Here is a 24,658-nt window from a genome sequence, read left to right as displayed (position 1 = left end):
GAAATATGACACCGCACTTCACACACACGCACACACACACACGCACGCACACACACACACGCACACACACACACGCACACACACATATATATATATACCAACAGAGCGAGTCATTTGATACCACGAGTCCGAAACGATGATTAATCGAGTAAATATTATTTTAATTATTATTATTATAAACTTTATATTATTTTATTCCACCATTCATTACATTGTTCACTCATTCATTCTTCTTTTCATCCGACCAACAATTCATTCCTTCATTTAAACCGTCAATCAATCCGTTCATCAATCAAAGCGTAGTGTTACATAATCTTTTTGGAGAATTTAACTCAAAGAAACACACACACACACATACACACACACACACACACACACACAAGCATGTGTATACATCCACACACCACATACACACACATTCCGAGCAATTTTATTTATTTATATAAGCCGGCAATTTTGAAAAGAAATTTTTTTCCATCTATACCGATCTATATTTTATGTGTTACTATAAATATAAATAAAATAAATAAATAAATTTATGGATAAATTTATCATTATTGCTATTATTTTTTATTTGTGTTCACATTATCGGCTTGAAAACAACAAGAGAGGTACTATATTATGCAAGAGTATAAATGCTTTGATGTAAATCCTTCGTTCGTTCATTCATTCATTCAATCGTTCATTCAGCCAATTATTCTTCATTCATTCATTCATTCGTTCATTCATTTATTCGCTTATTTTTATACTGATTTAAAACTGGGGTAAAAAGATGACGAGATTGTTATTGTTAATAAATATTCAAGTTTTCGAAATATGAAAAAAAAAACAGAAATAAACAAAGATAAAACAGAAATAAACAAAGATAAAACATGAATATTCATCCAGTTAATTATACAATGATTCTGCAGAAAAGTTAATAAAAAGTTAAAGTTATATAGAAATAAAAATATTTTATCACATTTCATTAGCACCCAACAAGTATGTGCGTTATCTATAAGGTAGAACAACAACATCAACAACATCATCAACAACAACAACAACATCAACAACAACATCATCAACAACAACGACATTAATTAATAACGACACCAACAACGGACATAATTGAGCATGACAATTCAATTGCACACACACACACACACAATACACACACACACACACACACACACACACACACACACACACACACACACACACACACACACATAGAAACGTTGTAACTTACTTATTTTGTAAAAAAAACTTTAAAAAAGGAATGAAGTGAACGGAAATAAAATAATTCGAAATTTTTTAAATATTAATATCATTCACTCATTCATTCACTCATTCATTCATCATTCATTAATTCATTCATTCACTCACTCATTCATTCATTCGTTCGTTCACTCTTATCATTCATCAATAGTATTAGTATTAATATAAGAAAAGATTGATATCACGGAGAAATAACTGTTCATCAATTCGATGGAACCGTTTAAATTATTAGTGGGATTAATTTATTAAAAAAAGTAAATTTTAAAAAGAAGCAAAAAACAAAGATAAACAAGAGACAAAGATAAATAATAATTCAATTCAAAAAGCCAGCTCCCGCCAATTTTCTGCTTTTTTTCCGAAGCGGAAACACAATTTTTTTGGATACTGTCCGTCTCTTGGAACGTCTGACATCGTTCCGGATGTTTTGCACCATCTGTCGATCAATGAATGATTGATTGAATGAACGAATGAATGAATAAATGAACAGATAATATTATTATAAAAATGAATTAAACACGCACCTCAGAGCTCTGCTCAACTTCTCAAAATTCATTCTGTCACTGCTTTTGTATTGGCCCCAGAGTTCTGCCACCTGACGAAGTTTTAATAATTATAGTTATAATTATGGCTATAATTATAGCTATAATTATGATTAAGTATGACTGTGTAGAAATAAAACAATCTAAAAACATAAAAACAAAGAAACAATACTGACTTTTTTAGAATTAACGATCCTGAAAATTCCCAATTCTTTGTTCTCCCACTGGATGACCTTATCGATGCCCATGCCGCAACTCTGCTTCAACAGCCGACACATGAACTTCCACAGGTGTTTCGTCTTGTTGGCTGCGTAGTGGTGGTGGTGGTGGTCGTAGTGGTGGTGGTGGTAGTGGTGGTCGTAGTGGTGGTGGTGGTAGTGGTGGTAGTAGTTGCGTGATTACGTCACGATAAGGATTATTATTATCATCTAAGGGAGAATCATGCCTAACTATCCACATCATCATCGTCATCATCGTCACATCATAGTCTGAATTATGACGATAGCAATCATTATTATAATTTATTAATATAATTATAAAATTATTATTAATATAATTATGAAATTATCTAATCATAATTACCTCTGTTGATAGCCTGCCTGGCTGGATTTTTGTCTAATAACAACAACGACGACGATGATGGTGATGATGACGACGATGATGGCGATGATGATGACGATAGTGATGATGATGACGATGGTGATGATGATGACGATGATGATGGTGATGATGATGATGGAGAAATAATTTTTGACTTTAGTGGCCTCCCTCTTGTTTTTGGGATTTTGAATTTCCGGTTGTCACCAGCATGAAAATGATTAACATGATGAGGATGATGATGATAGGGATGGTGACGGAAGTGAGGAAGATGAGTAGGATGATGATGATGATGATGGGGCTGATGAGAAGAGCGAGTTCGAGAGAAAGTTGGAACGTCAGAGGGAGGTGAGTTAGTTGGTGTTTGTGAGTAAACTGCTAGTTGTAATAACTGTTGTTGTTGTTGCTGATGCTGCTGCTGTTGTTGTTGTTCTTGAAGTTGATGTTGCAGATGCAACTGTTGAAGCAGTAATAGCTGTTGTTGATGTTGTTGTTGTTGATGTTGTTGTTGTTGATATTGTTGATGTTGCAGGAAACTTAAATGATCGTAAGTTACAAATTTTTTCTGCACTCTATCTTCAAACTGGTATTGTTGATGCTGTTGTTGTAGTTGATACTGCTGTTGTTGATGCTGTTGTTGTTGCAGCTGCTGTTGTTGTTGATGTTGTTGTTGCAGCTGCTGTTGTTGTTGTTGCAGCTGATGTTGTTGTTGCAGCTGCTGATGCTGTTTTTGAGCCACAGTGCCTACCATGGAATCATAACAACCTATAAATTGATATTTTTATTTCTGTCAATAACAACAATACTCTTTTTGTCTTTGGACATTTTCGCTACAAAAATTGGCACACATACACACACACACATACACATACATATGTACATACACACACAAACACAGAGATGAACGCAGACTTATATATATATATATATACGCATACAATACCAACAAAACAACAAACAAGTAAATCAATTGATGAGTTAAGAAACATTACAAAGAATTCTTTGTAATAAATAAAAATAATAATAATAAACAACAACAATAATAATAATAAATTATAATAATAATAATGTTGAATTATATTTTATTTCACGCTCCACTGGACCCGACGTTCGAGAATAGGCGGGAAAACCCAAGCGTTCTATTTTTAGATTGCACTATATTTATAACGGTGCTAGTTACTATAATTATTATAATACTTTATTGTTGTAACCAAACCATGTTGGAGTGCTTTGATTGTACATATTTCTATATACGTATAGTGTACAACGTAATGTATGAATATATTACCTCTTGGAGAGTTTTCGACTATAATGGCATTATCGTATTTGCTGATGTTGTTGTAGCTGATGTTGTTGATGGTGATGTTGTTGGCGATGCTGTTGTTGTTGTTAGCAGTAGTTGTGTTGTTGTTGTTGCAGACGTCATAATGGTTGTTGATGATGTAGTCAATATCGATAAAGTTGTTCAGGAACGCGTCGTCGATTAGAATGTCAGACAGGCAGTCATTATGGACATCATCATCAGCACCACCACCGACGATGACGTCATCATCATAAACGTAGCCTCCATCACCATTACCACCATCACGGCAATTTTTTTTGAAGTCATCATCAGCGTGAATTTTTCTCGATAAGGATTGACAATCAACATTTATATTTTCTTTCAGGATGCCTGTGTGAGTGTGTGTGTTCGTTAATTATATTATAATGTAATTATGATATTAATTATAATTTATTATAGTTAGATAAATGAATAATAATAAAATAATAATTATTATTATTATGGAATAAATAAATCGTCAACAGAAAAAAAATTATCTCGTTATCTGCCATTCTCGGCCAAAAATATATTATTATCCATAATAAAAAAACGTAATTATGAATAATTATAAATAATTATGAGTAATTGTCATCCACAAACTGTCTTCTTCTATCTAAATGAACTATCATCCCTACAAAATATACAGTATAGAATATTGAAGCGCACATTTCCTAATCATGATAATTAAACTGAACGAAAGAAGAGAGGAAGGACGAAATGAACGATGAACTGGAAAAAATGAGGAAGTGAGAGAGAGAGAGAGAGAGAGAGAAAAAGTAACCGTGATGACGACGACGATGATTAAAAGAACGAACAAACAAAGAGAAAAATAAACTTGAAAATTTTAAAGAAATACGAACAATCGATCAAGTCTAGTTCGTTGGCTAAGCAGTTGTTGTCATAATCTTTCGTAAAAAATTCATCTTCTTTGATGTCTTTGCTGCTGTTGATGTTGTCGTTGTTGTTGATGTTATCTAAGTTATGCAGCCGCTGCGGTTGCTGCTGCATTTGCTGTGGTTGCTGCTGCTGTTGTTGCTGGCGTCGCTGCAGCAGCTGCTGTTTGCAGTTTTCATCATAGTTAAACCCGGAGACACAGGAAGGCAACGAGGGCGCTGGTGAAGATGGCAGCGATGGTGATGATGATGATGATGTCAAGAACGTGAAGAAAGATGGCGATGATGGTGATGATGATGATTCTGGTGATGACGATGATGGTGGTGATAGCAAGGAAGGCGATGAGAATAAGTTTTCCGCTGAGTATATCTCATTGATGGTCGGAGTTGAGAGGAGTAGTGATGATGATGATGATGACGAAAACATGATGGTGCTTCTCAGTTGCACTGTTGAGTGTTGTTGAGCTTTCAAGTGGTGCTGTCTGGGATGATCCTCCTTGTTCTCAACAAGTCTTGAAAGATTGAATGAAAACATTAGCATCGAAATTATGGATGAATAAAACAATAAAAAATAACATTAATAAATAATAATAACAATAATAATCTATAATTAAACAAAATAAATAAATAAAAACAAACCGAAATAAGATTAATTTATATTCGAAATATAAAAAGATAAGTTTTATTCTCACTACTGAAAAGGTCTCCAATAGATGCTTTCACAACGCTATTTATATACCGGCGTAAGTATGGTGATATATGTATACATGTGTGTGTATGTATGTGTGTATGTATTTATGTATGTATGTGTGTATGTATGTATGTATGTGTGTGTGTGTGTGTGTGTATGTATGTATGTATGTTTGTATGTATGTATCTACGTTTGCATACGCATGACTAAGGCAAAATTCCTGAAAACATTGTTTCGTTCAATTTAATGCTAAACTTCATTTAATTGTTTAATTGTTCAATTGTTTCATATATATGATTAATTATAAGCATAATTAAAAATAAAATTATTATCTATATTTTTCGTGTTTAAAAACTATCCATTCTATTATAAACAAACATCGTTAATGAGTAATATAAATGAAGTATTTGTTATAAAGTCAAACGAAACAACCAACCAACCAATCAATCATACAACCAACTAATCAATCAACCAACCAGCCAAACAACCAACCAGCCAAACAACCAACCAGCCAGCCAACAACCAGCCAACCAACCAACCAACCAACCAACCAACCAATCAACCAACCAACTAATCAATCAATCGATCGATCAATTATAATCCCACAATTACATTTATCAACATGTTTATAGTTGTATTGATATAATAATAATAATAATTATACTTATATATAATAATAATGTTATAATTGTTATAATTATTATTGAATATTATTATTATTATTATTATTATTATTATTATTGGTGGTTATAATGATAAATAACATTGAATCATGTGACACAGTAACAGGCGCGCTAAATTAATTAAGCAATGATGATGATGGTGATGATAATAAAAAGGCGAATGAAACAAATGAATGACGATGTTGTTGTTGTTATTGTTGATGTTGTTGTTGTTGATGATGATGCTGATGACGACGACGATGAAGATGATGGTGATGAAGATGATGGTGATGAAGATGATGGTGATGAAGATGATGGTGATGAAGATGATGGTGATGAAGATGACGCTAATGATGATCTGTCGAGAAATTGTTAACATAAAAAACATTTAACCATAACTATTATTATCGTTATTGTGATTATAATTAGCCACAATTTTCGTCATCACATAACGAAGGTATTAATTAAAATTAATTATCATTATGAATGATAATAAATTAATATTAATTATCATTATAAATGATAATTAATAAGGGTGTCTCAGCAGTGGCACTAAAAGGTAAAATGATTTATCTTATTGCTGATGCTACAAAATAAAATTGTTAGAACTACTACCAATAATAATAATAATAATAATAATAATAATAATAATAATAATTTGTTACGTCAGCAAAGTATTGATCCAACAAAACGTTTAACATAATTTTTCCATTTAACCAATCTATGCACTCACAAATATAAATTGATGAATTTCTCAGGATGTATAAGTATTATATTACCAATCATAAGACGTGATTCCGAAATATAGATAAACACACACACACACACACACACACACACACACACACACACACAAGCAGATGGCGCCAGCTCAACCACGGACCCTAACCCAAAACCCCCTTGACAGATTGGCAACATTGCCTGGAACCAACTCCTTTCGTCTACGGCCCCCGCCACACTGAAAATTTTTTCGAAACCACTGCGGTGTCAAACTTTTCTAAAACTAACCTTCATGCACGCATGCATGTAGGCATGCATGCGTGCATGTATGAATGTGTGTTTATGTAAGTATGTATGTATGTCAAGTCAATAGGATTATTACCACAAGTCGTCTCCAGTGCTAATTAGGAACTTTTAAAAACTTAGGCAGAACAATTTCGACCTAAGCATCGCTGCAACTTTCAGCTTTCACAGCACACATCGGCAGTAATAATTCTACTGCTACTACTACTACCATCACCACTAATAATAATAATAATATTATTATTATTATTAATATGAATCATTATATCGGATTTGTAATTTTAGGTAGTTTCAAAGGAAAGTGTCATTACTCATAACCATATCGAGGATGCAGCATAATAAAAATAATAGCAATAAACAACAACAATAATAACAACAATAATAATAATAATAGTCATCGTAGTCATCATCAGTGCTCTTCAAAACTGCAATCAATTCTAAAGCAATCTGATGCATATCAATCATTGCCATCATAAAGTAACATTAACCTAGTGGTGTTAACAATGATTATGATGATAGTACACTTCATGCTACCTCTACTACTACTACTAATACTACTACTACTTACACTATTACTACTACTACCACTGCTACTACAACCACTACTTATACAACAAGAACAATAATAATAACTCGATTTCAACATTCGCGTACATTAACATCAAAATCGGGTTACTCAAAGGCAGTCACACACACACACACACACACACACACACACACACACACACACACACAGTCACGTATATTGAAAGCTATCTGAAAATATTATTAGGAGCCTGCCTTATGAATGTGCGGAATTTTATTGAGTAAAGTTGTTGTTTACGGTCAAATAGAAATCGTGCCGTCAACTTTAAACACGTTCTTTCTTATAAAGCATTTTTCGGACATCCGAATTTTTAATCACTACAACTGCTATTAAGAGTAACATTACTACTGTAGTACTGCTACAACTACTTCTGCTGCTACCACAATTGCCACTGCTGTTGCTGCTACGACTACGGCTGCTACTACTACTACTGATGCTATTCTTCGACATTCATATTTATATACATCTGTATGCCTTTTACAGGCCTCTTTTATAGCAACTTAATACTGCCACAACAACAATAACGACTAAAACTGAAATAACAACAACAATTATAATATAAACAACAACAACAACAACAACAATAATAATAATAATAATAATAATATGTGTGTGAGATTGTTGTTAGAGATGATTTGATGGAATTTAAGACAAGAATGATTCATACATTACACAATTAATAAGCCATCAGATCAAACAAAGATTTTACTGATAATAATATCAATAATTAACAATAGTAATAATAATAATAATAATAACAAGGGTGTATGGTCATTAAATACATACTATAGTTTAATTGTGGTGCAAGTTAATGTTAATGGTTCATGCGTGTTTGGTTCAATTTTCGTCGCTGTTGCAGTTGTTGCAGTTGTTGCAGTTGTTTGTGGGTATTAACTTCTGCATTTGACGTCATCCAACCACACAGCCACGCCCTAAATATCAGAAAATAACACGAACGAAACAGAAAGCCAAATATATGTCGGTTAATTTTCGGTCTGCCATACTATTTATACCAATTTTTGCCGTAAGATCTCATTTCTTTGTACATGGTATTGCCAACAATGAGTTTGCTTAATCCTGGCAAAATGAACCAAATCAAACACATTTATAAAACACAAGATATTTATTTAACGTTCAAATATTATCATTAAACATTAACGACATCTCATTAATTATTCAGTTAATCAATCAATCAATCAATCAATCAATCAATCAATCAATCAATCAATCAATCAATCAATCAATCAATCAATCAATCAATCGATCGATCAATCAATCAATCAAATTAATTTAATGATTGAACAATTAATTAATAACCCAGCACGTTAAACAATAAATTTATATAATAGTTTACGATAAAACCAAAAAAATGAATGTAAAAAACCTTACATAACAAAATTACTACATACATACATATATATATATATATATATATATATATATATATATATATATATAAATAAACACAAACTCATGTACATTGTACATTTAACTGGTCAGGTATGACCACGCACCTGTTTATTGTACGCTCTCAGCCTGTGGAGTTAAATTGTTGTTTTGAAAGTTTACTTATACAATCAGTCAGGTAGAACACGATTTGCTCGTAATTGAACTTAAAGTTGCTACATTATGGTTGATAAAGTCAAGAGAACTACCAACAAATCTGCCAAAGAGGGTTCAAATTTGACTCTACAGTGTTTCCATTGTGATTCCTTGTTTCCTCTTCCTACTGGAGTGTCTGATGAGAGTTATGAATTCATCATAACAGCTAACAATTTAAAATTCTTCTGCGACGCTTGTTTGAAGAAATTCTCTGTGGAGAAACAGTTTTATAAAAAATTAGAACAGAGTAAATCAGAGATGGTAGAAGAAATGAAAAAATTAAATGATGTAAATAAAACAATCATATCTGAAGAGTTATGAAGAGAAACAGTTTCATAAAGAACTTGAAAAGGGTAATTCAGAGATTATAGAAGAAATGAAAAAATTAAATGACGTATTATGATTTATTAAATATTATTAATTTTAATCAAAATTGGTCTAATAGCGTTGTCATTTTTTTTGCCCAACCTCATGTAAGTACGTAAGTACTGCAATGATGATGATGATGGTAATGATGATAGAGATAGTAATAATAATAATAATAATATTAATAATAATGATGATGATTATGATTACGATACGAACATAGTTTTTTCATATATACAACACGCAAAGAATGAATGGAAAAACATTATTCTTGTATATATATACACATATATATATATATATTCTTACCCATATGAATATATATATATATATAATATATATATAATAAATATGTATATATAGGGTGCGTGTGTCAAACCAAATAAAATACGATATACTCAAGAGAATGATACATGAAAATTTCGAGAAAAAAAAACGGTTTCTAATATAACGAACTATATATTACATTATATATATATATATATATAATATATATATATACATATTTCGATATAATATATATATATACATATTTCGATATATATATATATATATATATATATGTTGGTAATAGACCATAATTTTTACAATATTCTATAAATTCTACCGAATGTTTGGCGTTAATATGTTTGTAGTTCGTTTTTTCGATTTTTCTCACTAAAGTTTTTTGGTGAACGTTTAGTTTATTAAAATTCAAAATAAACTTATTTTTCGAATTAGGCCATATTTCGATTCCGAATGAATCATCGTCAGTGCTCCTTGTTGTATATATAGGGAAATATTGACTTTGTCAAGATTACCTTTGATGTTGTAAAAATTAACTTTGGTGTTGTAAAATTGAACTTTGAATGCGAATTAGGTGTCAGGTTTCTTAATTGGCCGGTCATCTTCTTTGGTCTCCTTTTCTTCATCAATAGCATCATATTCTTCTTTGTCACTATTTACGATGCTAGTTTTTATTACTTCTTTGTTTTCGTTGTTGTTTAAGCGCCGGTTTGGAAGTGAGATTGTCATTTTTTGTTATATATTTATTTTTGGTTTATTGATGTCGATTAGGACTGCTTCTGCAATTTTAAGATGCGTGTAGTTGCTGTTCTTGTATAACCCTAACCCTAACCATCAAAAGACTGGACTCATGCCTGAACGATATAACCAGGATGAGAGACAGGGCGAAAACAATCAATACACCGAACCAACCACCACAACAACGCAGTAAAGAAACGGGTACTCCGACCACACGTGATGTAGGGGTCGGGACCTGGACCATGGAACAAGGCACACAAACTGATGAGGTCCCCCAGATGGTGGACAATCAACAACAAACGGACATAGCTGAACAAATCCCGGTACAAGGGAAGGTGAGGGATGCGCACACATCTCCAAGAAGAACCCCTACACTGAACTCTAACCATGAGGGAAACGAAGAAACATCAGCTACAACCATAACCCTAACTAAAGAGAAAACCCCAACCCACACCAGGACCCTTAGCACCAGGACGCTGGGAGAAATTCCATGTGATAACGTCGACAAGTGCGTAACGGAAGGGGATTCTGATGACGAGGAGAAGGAGTTAGATTCATCTAAACAAGCCACACTATACAGTTACTTCCAACCGACACAGGAGTTTATACGAGACTTGAATGAGAATGAATTATTGCCGGAAGGAGAAACCTCAAACTACATACCCCCAACCACTAGAGGGGCGTCGAGGAAACCAATTCCAACCAGCTCCCTTGGCCGCAAAACCAAAGAAGGCAATAATACTATAATATTCAGCTGCCTTAAAGGAGTAGAAGAACTCAAAAAGAGGATCAATTTTTCCCTAGACAATGATACAAAAATTGTTGACGGATACCTGGTACACAAGAACATAATTATAAACCCGTCCCCCAAAGAACAGAACAGGCAAATGTCAGTAGAGATTGTGAAACACATCCTTCCATACCTTCCATTCCATACTTTTGTTATTTACATTTCTCAATAGTTAGCGCCAACATTTAGCGCCAGTAATTTTTATAATTTATTAAAGTTTTAATTATTTGTTTTAATTAAAAATTTCAATATTTAGATAGTAAAATTAATTGGGAACCTAGACGATACATTTAAGTCTGCAGATTCCTGAGGAGATATCACATCGAAACACCGGTGTAGACATCGCAGACCGTGCACACATTTTAGAATTAAATAAAATATTTTCAACACGTTCTGGATTTTTATTTGCCACATAGACATCTTCGTGCAAACATACATATTAACTAAGAACTATCACCCTAACTGCAATAAAGAAAATATCAAGAAGGATCCACATGCACTCCTAAAGTCATTCATGAGAAGACAGAGCATATTAAACAATGCATGTAGGGCTGATGAGCACTGCGCTTGCTTGAGGACGTTCATGGAGGCGTTCAGAATAAACCAATGCACTATGTACAGTGTAAAAAACATGTAGACGTGACGCGTCCACAGATGGAGCGTAAACAATCCAGCATAATGAACATATCCAGACATCCATTAACGGAGGATCAAATCAACTTACTTAATAAGGGACTAGGATTTGTCTGTACCCCCAGGAGTATAAGAAAATCGGAGGTAACAGAAGGAATTGACAGAATTATTAAAAATATACAACTAAAAGATTATTTTAAAAACAACATGGATACAACAAGGATGGGAAACCCATATCTAACGGATTACAAAAGATACTTCAAGTCGGGTTGGATACCACCACATTCGAAATTATCAATTGAAGAGATAAATGATATCAAAAGAAGTTGAACGAACAAGAGGAAAGGCGAATACATTAAAACGAACTTAAAATCGAACATCAATAATAAAGAAAGAGTGGCCCTCAAAGAACTATTAAAAAACGAGCACATTATCATTAGAAAGGCGGACAAAGGGAGCATGTGTGTAATAATGAACAGAGATAATTATATAGAAGAGGCAGAAGGCCAACTGAAAGACGAAACGTTTTACAAAAAAATTCAACAACCAATCGACAGGAGATCATGGCCCTGCCGCTCAAATACAAAGCGTTAAAAGTTCTTAAAAGTAAAAACAAAAAGATGGTAACAGACCTATCGCCACCAGAGACGCCTAGGGGGAGATACTTTTATACCCTCCCAAAGATACACAAGGATAGACAGGAATGGCTGAACGAGTACACGCCCAAAGGGAGACCAATTATAAGCGATATAAATTCCATAAATCAGCCCATATCCGAATTCATCGAAACTCAACTTAAACAACTTAATAAGTTCCTTAGATATGTGGTAAAAGACACAAGAAACTTCGTGAAGAAAATGTCAACTACCCTAACCAATAAAAATCAAATACTAGTCACGGCAGACATCGCCAGCCTGTACACGAACATGAAGAATCAAAGATCCATCATGAAGATGAGAGAGACCCTGACGATTTTACTTTCAATGGCCAACAATATCTCCAGGTCAATGGCTGTGCCATGAGAAAGATTTTCTCGCCCACACTGGCCAACATTTACCTTGATGAGTTGGACACGGCAATCAATGAAGAATTCCCGAGCGTGGTCAGATACCAGCGGTACATAGATGACATCTTCTTTGTATTTAACGGACCAATGGAGGAACTGGAAGGGGTAATAAAGAGGGCAAATGAAGTGATAGAGGGTATTAAAATCAACTTCAAATACGACACAGAAGAGGTGGAATTCCTAGATGTTACAGTTTATAAAGGGATCCCCAACTCACCATTCATAATGACGAAACCACACTTCAAACCTACCAACACATTCGACCTTCTCCATCATGACTCCTTTCACCCCCCACACATCTTCAAATCCATCATTTACTCACAGTTCCTTAGATATGCCAGCATATCATCAGAATTCAAACAATTTAAAGAAGCCAGCTTTAGATTAATCAACAAACTCAAGTTCCGCGGCTACAAAACACAAAAAATGAAAATAACATTTAAAAAGGTAAGTAAAGAGTTTGATAAACTTAAACCCATAAGCCAGAACTACAGGAGACATTTCCAGCGTAAAGAGAACCAAGGATTACGTACTGGTTAAGCCATACTGCCCTTCCCTAGGATCCATATACCACATGATCCTACTCGCGATGATAAAAAATAATATCATATCTAACGAGGAAGAAGCAGTAGTGGCCTACAAAGTACAGAAAAACCTGAGGAGAAGCCTATTCGGAAGAATATAAAATCAACAGGAGCACACACGGACCATAAAACATCCTGCCGAATGATCACAATCGAACAAAGTCCTCACATTATATATTGCAAGAATTACGATGAAATGAGCGAGCAAAGCAGAAACAATAAATTTTGCAAAGCAGCAAATTTATGATTAATCAAAGGAAGAGCGAGCAAAGCAGAAACAATAAACTTCGCAAGACAACAATTTTACGATTAATCAAAAAGAAGAACGGGCAAAGTCTATTCATTTAACTTAGAACTGATTATAACTTTATGATTTTACAACCTTGCATGTAGTATATAAGTAACATCTCCATTCATTTGTAACAATTCCTGATGAAGGCGCACAGCCGAAACGTTGAATAGAATAATAAATACAAATAGCCCAATCTTAGCTTCTTGTTGTTTTATTGTGTGAAGATAGTTTGGTATTAGACGTATTAAGGTTCCTTTTTATTTGAGATAACCCTAACCCTAACCAGAACAGCAACTACACGCATCTTAAAATTGCAGAAGCAGTCCTAATCGACATCAATAAACCAAAAATAAATATACAACAAAAAATGACAATCTCACTTCCAACCCGGCGCTTAACCAACAACGAAAACTAAGAAGTAATAAAAACTAGCATCGTAAATAGTGACAAAGAAGAATATGATGCTATCGAAGGAGACCAAAGAAGACCGGCCAATTAAGAAACCTGACACCTAATTCGCATTAAAGTTCAATTTTACAACACCAAAGTTAATTTTTACAACGTCAAAGTTAATCTTGACAAAGTCAATATTTCCCTATATATACAACAAGGAGCACTTTCGATGATTCATTCGGAATCGAAATATGGCCTTATTTGCAGCAAGAATTAGAAAAATAAGTTTATTTTGAATTTTAGTGAGAAAAATCGAAAAAACGAACTACAAACATATTAACGCCAAACAGTCGGTAGAATTTATAGAATATTGTAAATATATATATATATATATTTATATATATATATATATTTACTCTCATTACTCTCATATATATTTACTCGCATTATATATATATATATATATATATAATGCGTTATATATACATACCAAGTCACATCACAAACTAGACATACTTGTTGGTTAAAATCATGATGAAACGGTAGCATTAGTAGTAGTAGTAGTAGTAGTAAAAGTAGTCGTAGTTCTACGATTTCCATATTGATCCCAGAAAATAAATACAATTTATTTTATTTTTCATCGATATATATAAAAATAATAACTAATTAATTAATAACATAAAAAACAACAATAGCAATAATAACAATAATAGTAATAAAAAAATAATAGCAATAATAGTAATAATAGCAATAAAAACAATTCAACAAAACCACTATTGAAGATAAATAAACTTGGAAAACAAATAATCCACCGTCGTCGTCATCATAGCCACCACCACCACTACTACCACTACTACTACTTTCCCATTCAGCATCATCATCATCATCCTCAACATTCGTCGCATGCAATATACTGTGACAGGAACAAAACTTGAACGAATTTTTGTGTCATTTCATCATCACCGTACTCTTATATTACTATCGATCATTAGCATCACTATTTTCATCTTTTACACTTCCAGATTTCACGACGTCATTACCACCGTTGCCATCATCATCACCAACACCCACTTTTTCGACATCATCATCATTATCATTTTTATTATTATTATTATTATCGCGATCATCATCATCATCGACATCTTCATCAATCTTCAAATCCTTGACGGAGGAGGAGTCAGAACTCAGCCCGTCAGCCTGCAACGCTTCAGTGTAAACGTCATTAGCAATATCGTTATCAGGACCAACACGAGGATCATTATCATCACCGTCAGCCAGACGTCTAGACGACCAATAATTCGACGCTATAGAAGCGGCTGTCAGCCCTTCAAGGCATATACCTGAGTGAATGAATGAATGAATGAATGAATGAATGAATGAATGAATGAATGAATGAATGAATGAATGAATGAATGAATGAATGAATGAATGAATGAATGAATGAGCATCATCACCACCAACATCATAATCAGCCCTACCACCATCATTCATTAACCTTTATTCTTCTGTTCACCATCATCTTTATTCTCTGTACTAGGATAACTTCTATTGGTAGAAGCAGCAGCAGTAGCAGTAGTAGTAGTAGTAGTTGTAGTAATCATGGTTGTAGTTGTAGTAATCATAGTAGTAGTCGTAGTAATTATAGTAGAAGTAATAGTCTTTAGAGCAGTGTCATTCATATTCATAGTTGTATTGCTCGTACTACCTTTGCTACCAAACACATACATTGCGTTACTATTACTAACACCACCACCACTACTACTACAACTACTGCTGCTACTACAACCGATCAGCGTTGACGTAGTAATGATGTTGTTGTTGCTAATGGAAGTAATAATTGTAGTAGGGTCGCCAACAGAGGTAGTAGTAGTAGTGGTGAATGTATAGGGATGTGTAAGATAGGACGATGTTGTTGCTGATGTTGTTGCTGATGTTGATATTGTTGTTGTTGTTGATGTTGCAGATGTTGATGATGATGAGGCTGTTGATGTTTTTGTTGTTGCGAATGTTGTCGAGGCTGTTGACAATTCTAGTTGTTCCTCTTTCTAAATAATAATAATAATAATGATTATGAGGATTATGTTTGTCACTAACAACAACTGCATCAACAGCAACGTCATCATCACCCTCAACAACATCAACAACAACAACAACATCAACAATATCGTCAACAACAACTACATCAGCATCAACAACAACATCAATTCTAACGTGTTGCTTCCACATTTTGGTTTTCCAATTAATATAATTTGGTGATGTTGTTGTCGTTGTTGTCGTTAATGTATTAACGTTTAATTTGAAGAGTTCACTGCTGCCGCTACTGCTGCTGCTAAATGTTGATGCCATTGTTGTTGCTGACACCACTGCTGTTGATGTTGGATATGCTTGCTGTGCTAGAGAAAGATCTCTTGAAATTATTTGTTGTTGATGTTGTTGTTGTTGATGTTGTTGCAATTGATGTTGCTGATGTAATGAAGAGTGGGTGGAGCTATCAGTAGCCTGGTCACTTCTTACCACGTGGTCCACATCCATTTTATTAGCCTCTTTGTTGTTAATATTATTTATAATTGATGAAAGTGATGAACGTGTTGGTAATCTTTCTTGCCAATTATTATTATTATTACTACTACTACTACTACTTGTAAAAGGGGTAGTAGTAGTAGTAGTAGTGGTGGTAGTAGTAGTAGTAGTGGTGGTAGTAGTAGTAACAGTATTGGCAGCAGTTGTAGTTGTAGTAGTAATAGTAAAAGTTGTATTATTATCATTAACATCGCTATTAGCGTATCTGTTTATATTAGTATGATTGTCTGTATTATAATTATTATTGTTGTTGTTGGTGTGTTTGTCCTCAGAGGTCTTCATATATTCTTTTATAGCTATTTGAAAATCTGTTGAAGACGACGACGACGACGATGATGATACACTGATTATGACGAAAATGATAAAAATAATGGAGACGATGATAAAGACAACAACAACAACAACGATGATGATGATGATGACATCAGCACCTACCTTTGTTGTGGCAAGCCTCCGCCTGATAGCCAATATCTTGTGCTATGATAGCTTCAATTCTGTCACTGGCCGTTACGAACTTGTTGCAAGAGATGCCGTAATGTCGTTGCGATAGCATTTTGTCCGCATGTTGTTGTTGCTGCTGCTGTGCGTGAATTTGATGATGATGGAGGTAGGCGTCACTGTGTTGTTGTTGCTGCATGTGCATGTTCTCCTGACGTTTGTGCAGTTGTTGTTGGAGCGAATCAACGGACAGCATGAATTTCTGTCGCTGCGAGCTGGACATGGATGATGGCAGTTTGCAAAGTTTTGTCGGTACGTCGTCGTTGTAGTTGGCTGAACTTTCTGATGAACTTTTTCGTTTCATTTTGTTGTTGTTGTTGTTTTCGTTGTTGTTGTTGCTGCTGCTGCTGCTGCTGCTGTTGTAGTATTTAGTGCTGCTAGTATGATGGCTTGTGGTAGTTGAAGTGAACTTGCTGTCGTGAAATGAAACAATTCGTTGAGGTTCCGTCGATTTTGTTGCTGATGTTGATGATGACCATGTTGTTGTTGTTGTTGTTGTTGTTGCTGCTGCTGCTGATGGCCATGTTGCTGTTAACAACGTTCTACTTGTTGACCAAGTGGTTGTTGATGTTGTTGTCGATGTTGTAGTTGTTGTGTTTGTAAGGATGGCAGCTATAGTGCTATTGATGTTGCTGTAGTTGTTCATATGCAACGCTGCTGTCATCGCGAAAGTAGTAGCGGCAGTAGCAGCAGTAGCAGGAGTGAAGAGAGAACTGGCAGCAGCAGTAGTAGATGGAAGAGTTTTTAAATTCATGATTTCGCTTATTTGTTGTTGGAAGCGTAACTGTTTCTGCTGCGCCGTCAGATTATGAAGGTGCGACGAGCTGCTTGCGTTGCTGTTGCTGTTGTTGTTGTTGTCGCTCAAGGTTGGCAGCGAAGAAGATGGAGAAGATGACGACGGGGAGGCTATCAAATCATCGGATTCAGTCTTGTTGATCTGTAGGAAGATTATGGCCTCGATGAGATTGGCTGCAGTCATGTTACTCGGAGGATTAGAATCGCCATTCGTAAATCTCGAAAGGTCAAAGGTCCCTGGCAGATTGTTGTACGATAATGATGATGATGTGTGGCGTTGCTTCGGCTGGTGCAAGTTGAGTGGAGGTGATGACGTCACTGGATGATGATGTAATGAGTGAAATGATGCTGTTGTGTTGTTGGAATATTTATGCTCGCCATCTTCCCCTTCGTTCTTAACTTGTTGCTGCTGTTGGTTCGCATCTAATGGGTGATGGTGTTGTTGCAGATAGATTTGTTGTTGTGGATGATGATGTTGTTGTTGTTCAATGAAACGATGCTGTTGTTGTTCACTCTGTTGTTGTTCAATTGGATGATGATGTTGTTGTTCATGTTGTTGTTGTTGTTGATCGTGGTTGTGCCTGAACTTTTTAGCTTTCAAGTAGTGCGAGTAATGTTTATCTTGTTGTGCTGGTGAACTTGCCGTCCTGATTAGTTCAGACGACACTGCTGCCAACTTTTCAGGCATCAACATTGTTTGCAATGCTTGTTTGTGTTGCAACTGCTGGTGCGCTTGTTGTTGTTGATTTGTCAACGTTGCTGAATGTTTGTAAAGCAAATGTTGCTGCTGTTGCAACAGTTGTTGTTGTTGTTGATGTTGTTGTAGTAGAAGTAGTTGCTGATGTTGTTGCTGGTGTATCAGCTGTGCTGCATCTAATTTGGATTTACTTTTAACATTAGCAAGTTCATACTGTGCGTCAGTCTCTTGTGAAGTTTCATTAGCATTAACTTCATTATCATAACTTTTTGTATATGTTGCTGGCATATCATAGTGATTTGAATACATTTGCTGTTGTTTTTGTAGTTGTTGATGATGCTTCTGTTGTTGTTGTTGTTGGTAGTTGTGCGCTGTTCTATCTGGAATATTTTTCTGTTGCTTTAGAGTGTGCAAGTTCAGGACCGATGTTATTGTTGAAGTTGATGCCGTCAGTGCTAATGGGGACAATTGTGAAGGTGGCGATACACGATGTTGTTGTTGATGCTGAAGTTGTTGCTGATGTTGTTGTTGTTGCTGCAGATTGAACTGTTGTTGTTGCTGCTGCTGAAGTTGTTGTTGCAGTTGCGATTTATTCATCTGATGTGCAGTTAGAAAATCTTCGGCCAGTACGTGCGAAGACGATAAATAATCAATTGAACCATGACTGTGGCCAGTCGTTAGACCTGCCAGGCCAGCCGACAACACATTTTGCTGCCATGCTTGTTGTTTCTTTGACACATTCTGCTGTTTGTCTAAATGTTGTTGTGGTTGCTGTTGTTGTTTTTGTTGATCTATTCTATCAACAAACTGTTGTTGAGATTGTTGCTGTAACAAATGTTGCTGTTGTTGTTGATGAAATAAACTTTGTTGTTGGAGATTTTGAAGCTGCTGTTGTTGCAGCTGCTGTTGTTGCAGCTGCTGTTGTTGCTGCTGCTGTATAGCGTTCTCAGCTCGGAATGAGGTTCCCTTAGTTATAGAGCCCCTATTATTACTGGCCAGGGACAGAGGTTTCGTCGCCATCATCAGAGTAGAAGATGACGTCACCAACGTCAAGAGAGACGACGATGACGTCATTAGCGAGGCATCCAATCTGTTCACACCTCTCCCCACCTCGTCAGCAATTCCAACGACATTGTCGCTGCCACCTCCAACAAGATTAGCAGAACGTTGATTGGCTGTCTTTGTTGTTGCTGTTGTTGTTGCGATCAGATTGCTAGTCAGTTGTAGGCTGGGAATGTTGTTGTTGGGGTTGTTAGTGGCATCCTGCCTAACTGATGAGGCCGATGAGTTGGCAGATTTTTCAGCAGACGGACATCGTGCTGAGGCTGCTAGTGCCAGCTCATACAATCGACTGTTACCAGCCTAATTAGGGATGTGCAAAGAGCATTAGTGGACAATAATATACTGATGATAAAAAAAACGTTTATTGAAAAAATCCATTTATTATGCAATTAAATGTACTTGTTGTTGTTGTTGCAGCTGTTGTTGTTGCAGCTGTTGCTCCAATAACATCAACTGCTGCTGCTGTTGAAAAAGAGATGGTGATGAAAATGAAGCGTTATCATTTTGCAGTTGCTGCATGTCTTTGGATGGCAAACAAATAAGGAGACGTTGTTGTTGTTGCTGCTGCTGTTGTTGTTGCAGTAGTTGCAGTTTCTGGTGCAACAACGAGTTAGAAGCAAGATGCTGTTGTTGTTGCTGCTGCTGCAACTGGAGGTATAGATCTGCTTGCGACTGATTTTGTAGTAAGGTATTGATGTTGATGTTGTTGCCAGCGCTCGCGACCAATGGCGAAGACAGAGCACTCCTTGATGAGCCTGTAAGACAGAACGAACATTCATTCTCCAATCATTTCAAACTTGTTCACAAACTACCACTACAATGAATTCGTAATATGGCGAAGCAAAAAGTGAAATATAATGTTTGATAATGACTGTGATAGGTATTATTTTATCACCGTAATAACCTTTCTGCTCATTATGAATGTTTATCTCGATGGCCATGTGAATGATGTCCTTGATGCGTGCAGGGCTGCCTTTTCGCATGACTCTCGAGATGAAATCGTTGTTGTTGTCGACGAGGTTGTTGTTGTTGATGATGATGTTGTTGTTGACGATGTTGTTGTTGTTGTTGACGTTGCTGATGAAAACGTTATCTGAATAAGCGGGCATCGATATACTTTCTCTGTCGGTTGTTGTTGCGGGGTTTGTTTAACAATGATTTGGTGATTTCAATTATAACTGTAATACAATGAAAAATAATTATAGACAAGATAGTACACGCACACATGCACGCACACACTCACACGCACGCACGCACACTCACACGCACACATTCATATACACACACACACACATATACGTAAATGAATATAACGCACCTCTCGATCTTCAAATGTTTATCATCCCTCTTCATCAACAGGATTTCTTCGGATAAATGGCGTCCTTCATTAAGCCTTTCCCTTTCCAAGTTAGACAAGCCCCTTTCCAAGTTAGGCATGCCCCTATCCAAGTTAGGCACGCCCCTTTCAAAGTTAGGCACGCCCCTTTCAAAGTTAGGCATGCCCCTTTCAAAGTTAGCCCCAACCCTTCCTAAGTTAACCACGCTACCTACAGAGCTGTCAATCACGAGATTGTTATCATCAAGCGACATCATTGTCGGGTTTTTTTTCGAATAGCTACTGTATTTCATTGGCTTGTTATCAGTAAGTTGTCTTTGGCGTTTGTTGGAGACCTACAATTGATGTATAATTGATTACGTATGAATAAATTATGTAAATGAATCACCAACGCAGAAATAAATTATGCAAATATACAAGCACCGAAACTTACAGAAGCATATGTGGCAGCAGCTACAGCAGCAGCACTGATAACGTTGTCGTTAGTGGGGTAGTTTAAGTCGTCTGGGCCGAGGTTGGGACACTCGTCAGCACTCAACGTCGCCACGCTGTCCGTATCCTCTTTATCGCTGATGTCTTCCAAATGTGGCAGCGAGTAAGATGTTGTCGTTGTTGTAGCTGCTGTTGATGTTAAAACACCTTCATCGGTGTTTGTGGTTGCTGCTGCTGCTGTTGTTGGCGGTGGTGGTGGCTGCGAAGCTGACGATGATTGGCGGGTTAGGGGAGGAGTTATATTTTCGATCGTTAGTGTCGGTAGGCTTGAAGTCTGCGATGGCATGATGAGTAAGTTAGTTTGTTGTTGGTGGTGAGTGGTTGTCGTCGTCGTTGTTGTTGTTGACATTGATGATGACAGGATGTTGTTGCTGCTATTGATGATGTTGTCCCTGTCACTAACTCCCATGACCACACCTACACTCTTACGCTATTGAAATGTGACAACATATGTACGCTTTAGTGGCAACAGTTCAATTCAGCTGTTGTTGTTTTGCACAAAGATAATACAATGAAAACATAACCAGCAGTGAAACAAGTAAGACAAATTTTTCTTACCAAGGCAGCCATCCTTAATTTGGAAGCATCATCATCATTATCATCACCATTGTTGTTGTTGTGGTTATCATTATCATCATCGGCCTTTCTGCTGACGTCATCATCGCCTCTTTTGTTGGCATCATCACTGTTAATGTTATTATCGCCCCGAGAAACAATGCTACTGTCATCATCAACTCTCTCCACATCAACTAATCTACTATTTTTAGAATTACCGGGTTTTCCCCGTTTTTGTTTGGTTGATGTGCCAAGTTTTGGATTATTATTATTAGTAGTTGTAGTAGGAGTTGTAGCAGTTGTACTAGTGGTCGTAATAGTAGTAGTTGATGATACTGTTGTTGTTGTTGTAGCAGCAGTAAATGTTGACGTTGATGCTGATGATGTTGTTGTTGATGTCGTTGTTGTTGTTGCAGTCAGAAAAGAGCTGCCCAAACTTAAAATTGATGCTGTAGTTGTTGTCATTGATGATGTCAATAATAACGATGATGATGATGTGCAAGAGAAAGAGGAGGAGGTTGATGGTTCCAAAAAACTAAATTTAATTTTTTCATTTTTAGTTATTTTAATTGATTGAAACAATAATAAACAAATAATAAACAAATAATCCTCATTACTATTTGAATTAATATTTCTAGCTGTTCCTCGCTTATCAGCAACATGTTTCCACTTCTTCCCTGTCTTGTCATCCAGAGCCTAGCTACGCATCTCCAGGCAGGTTATCAATTTCGGCTTCAAATTATAATCATTCAAATTGCTATTTTTAAACCAAATTTCACATCTCAAAACTCTTGTGTAATCAGAACTAACGGACGTCTGACATTTTTTTTGTAATTTTATGTTGGCAAGTTCATTGGTTCCCTGATATTTACTAACAGTCATAGACTTAAGCAGCTGCATTGAAAGCAATTCAGCTTTGTGCATGAGAATTTTTCTTCTTTCTCGCACGTCCTGCCCAGCACAAGTCTTCATCGAAATACTCGAGTCCTCGTCATAACACAAAAAGCACAAAAGTTGATTCTCTAAAAGACGTTTTGCCACCATTTTGTATCTCGACGGCAGCGTTTTCGGCCATATCATTTGAACTCTCCAGCACCCTATGTATGCATGCGTGTGTATGTTTTTTCAGAAAAAATGGCGACGAGGCAAGTTCTTGTAAAAATGTAAAGTAAACGAAATGTTAAATTTTTTAGTAAAGAATTCGAATTTGTGGGACGACGAGTAGTTAATTTGTAACATTTGTAATTTCTATACAAATGAAGATATTGTGTCTGCTTTTAAAGTTCTGAAAAGTGAGTTTGACAACTTTAAAAATAAAGAAATGGAAAAAAGTTTGCTGAAAGGAGCCACAAGAAAAAATGATAAATTAATTGAATGCCTTGTAATTTTGAAGGTAATGAAAATAAACAATATTCTTGATAAATACGCAATTTTTGCTAGTGCAAATATGAATAAAGTACCTTCGCTGGACAAATTTGTGCAAATAAATTTTGAAAATATTAGAAAAAAGCTGAATGAAATGCTCGATATGCAACAGGCATGTTTGTTTACAACACTTGACAGCCATGCTAAACAAACATCGGCGCTAAAAAACATGATAAATAATGCAGCACCTAATATTGAAAAAGTTCGCACAAGCGAGTCAATTATCAAAAACAACGCCATTGTTCCTCAAGAGAAAGTTAACCCAACAACAAACAATACCAGAAGCAGCAACAACAATTCCACCAACTCCAACCTGTAGCCAAATGCTGTGGTGACGCCTACAGAAAAAATCGAACAACATTTCACGCTGGTTAAATCAAAAAAGAGACCGCGAATAAATAACAGTCCTGGGATGGATGGAAGAAACCAGGTTAACAACGACAACAATGGGAAAACTGTTGGAAATAAAATCACAAAACCAACGAAAAAAATTATTGGTAACAAAAAGAACGACGATAACTGCAAAATCGAGGCGAACAAAATGCTCATTAAAAAATCATTTTTCTCAATGAGCAACGTTCAGAAATGCCACAGAAATGACGTCAGTGATTATTTAAAATCGATTGAAGTGAACGTCATCTCGTGCTACCCAGTCGTGAAACGCGCAGATACTTCAACAACTGACAACACCAGCAATGACGACACAGAGTCAACAATGATCAGGGTGTGCATTGAAAGCTGTGAGGCTGCCAAAATGAAAAACCCCGACCTCATCCTGTAGCACATCATCGTCAGAGATTGGCGTTTATATCAACAGAAAATAAACGACATCAATAGCAACAAGCATGGATGATGAAATCTTTGCTTATGTTAATGATGAAAATTATGACAAAAACCTTG

General features: G+C 35.7%; 5 protein-coding genes across 5 annotated transcripts; 4 read left to right on the top strand and 1 right to left on the bottom strand.

The window, feature by feature from the left end:
* Positions 1–1,753: 1,753 nt before the first annotated feature.
* HELRODRAFT_88618 (hypothetical protein) lies at positions 1,754–2,095 on the bottom strand (the record flags this gene model as incomplete). Its single annotated transcript, XM_009030087.1, has 2 exons — positions 1,754–1,849; positions 1,973–2,095. Coding segments are annotated over 2 exons (219 nt in total), but the record flags the coding sequence as incomplete, so codon positions are not given.
* A 7,103-nt stretch (positions 2,096–9,198) lies between these two features.
* On the top strand, positions 9,199–9,574 carry HELRODRAFT_180883 (hypothetical protein; the record flags this gene model as incomplete). Its single annotated transcript, XM_009030168.1, has 2 exons — positions 9,199–9,432; positions 9,485–9,574. 2 exons carry the CDS (start codon positions 9,199–9,201, stop codon positions 9,572–9,574), a joined length of 324 nt encoding a protein of 107 aa, XP_009028416.1.
* Positions 9,575–10,694: 1,120 nt separating this feature from the next.
* On the top strand, positions 10,695–11,522 carry HELRODRAFT_180882 (hypothetical protein; the record flags this gene model as incomplete). The annotated part of the gene is made up of 1 exon (XM_009030167.1): positions 10,695–11,522. The coding sequence occupies one exon, from the start codon at positions 10,695–10,697 to the stop codon at positions 11,520–11,522; it is 828 nt and encodes a 275-aa protein (XP_009028415.1).
* A 434-nt stretch (positions 11,523–11,956) lies between these two features.
* HELRODRAFT_180881 (hypothetical protein) lies at positions 11,957–13,734 on the top strand (the record flags this gene model as incomplete). Its single annotated transcript, XM_009030166.1, has 2 exons — positions 11,957–12,251; positions 13,532–13,734. The coding sequence occupies 2 exons, from the start codon at positions 11,957–11,959 to the stop codon at positions 13,732–13,734; spliced, it is 498 nt and encodes a 165-aa protein (XP_009028414.1).
* Positions 13,735–23,852: 10,118 nt separating this feature from the next.
* Positions 23,853–24,539, top strand: HELRODRAFT_180879 (hypothetical protein; the record flags this gene model as incomplete). Its single annotated transcript, XM_009030165.1, has 2 exons — positions 23,853–24,014; positions 24,078–24,539. 2 exons carry the CDS (start codon positions 23,853–23,855, stop codon positions 24,537–24,539), a joined length of 624 nt encoding a protein of 207 aa, XP_009028413.1.
* Between the last annotated feature and the right edge of the window lie 119 nt (positions 24,540–24,658).

Source organism: Helobdella robusta (genome assembly GCF_000326865.2).
Source record: "Helobdella robusta unplaced genomic scaffold HELROscaffold_65, whole genome shotgun sequence".
Taxonomy (NCBI): domain Eukaryota; kingdom Metazoa; phylum Annelida; class Clitellata; order Rhynchobdellida; family Glossiphoniidae; genus Helobdella; species Helobdella robusta.
Note: the sequence above shows the minus strand (reverse complement) of the source record. Positions and strands in the feature narration are given on the sequence as shown.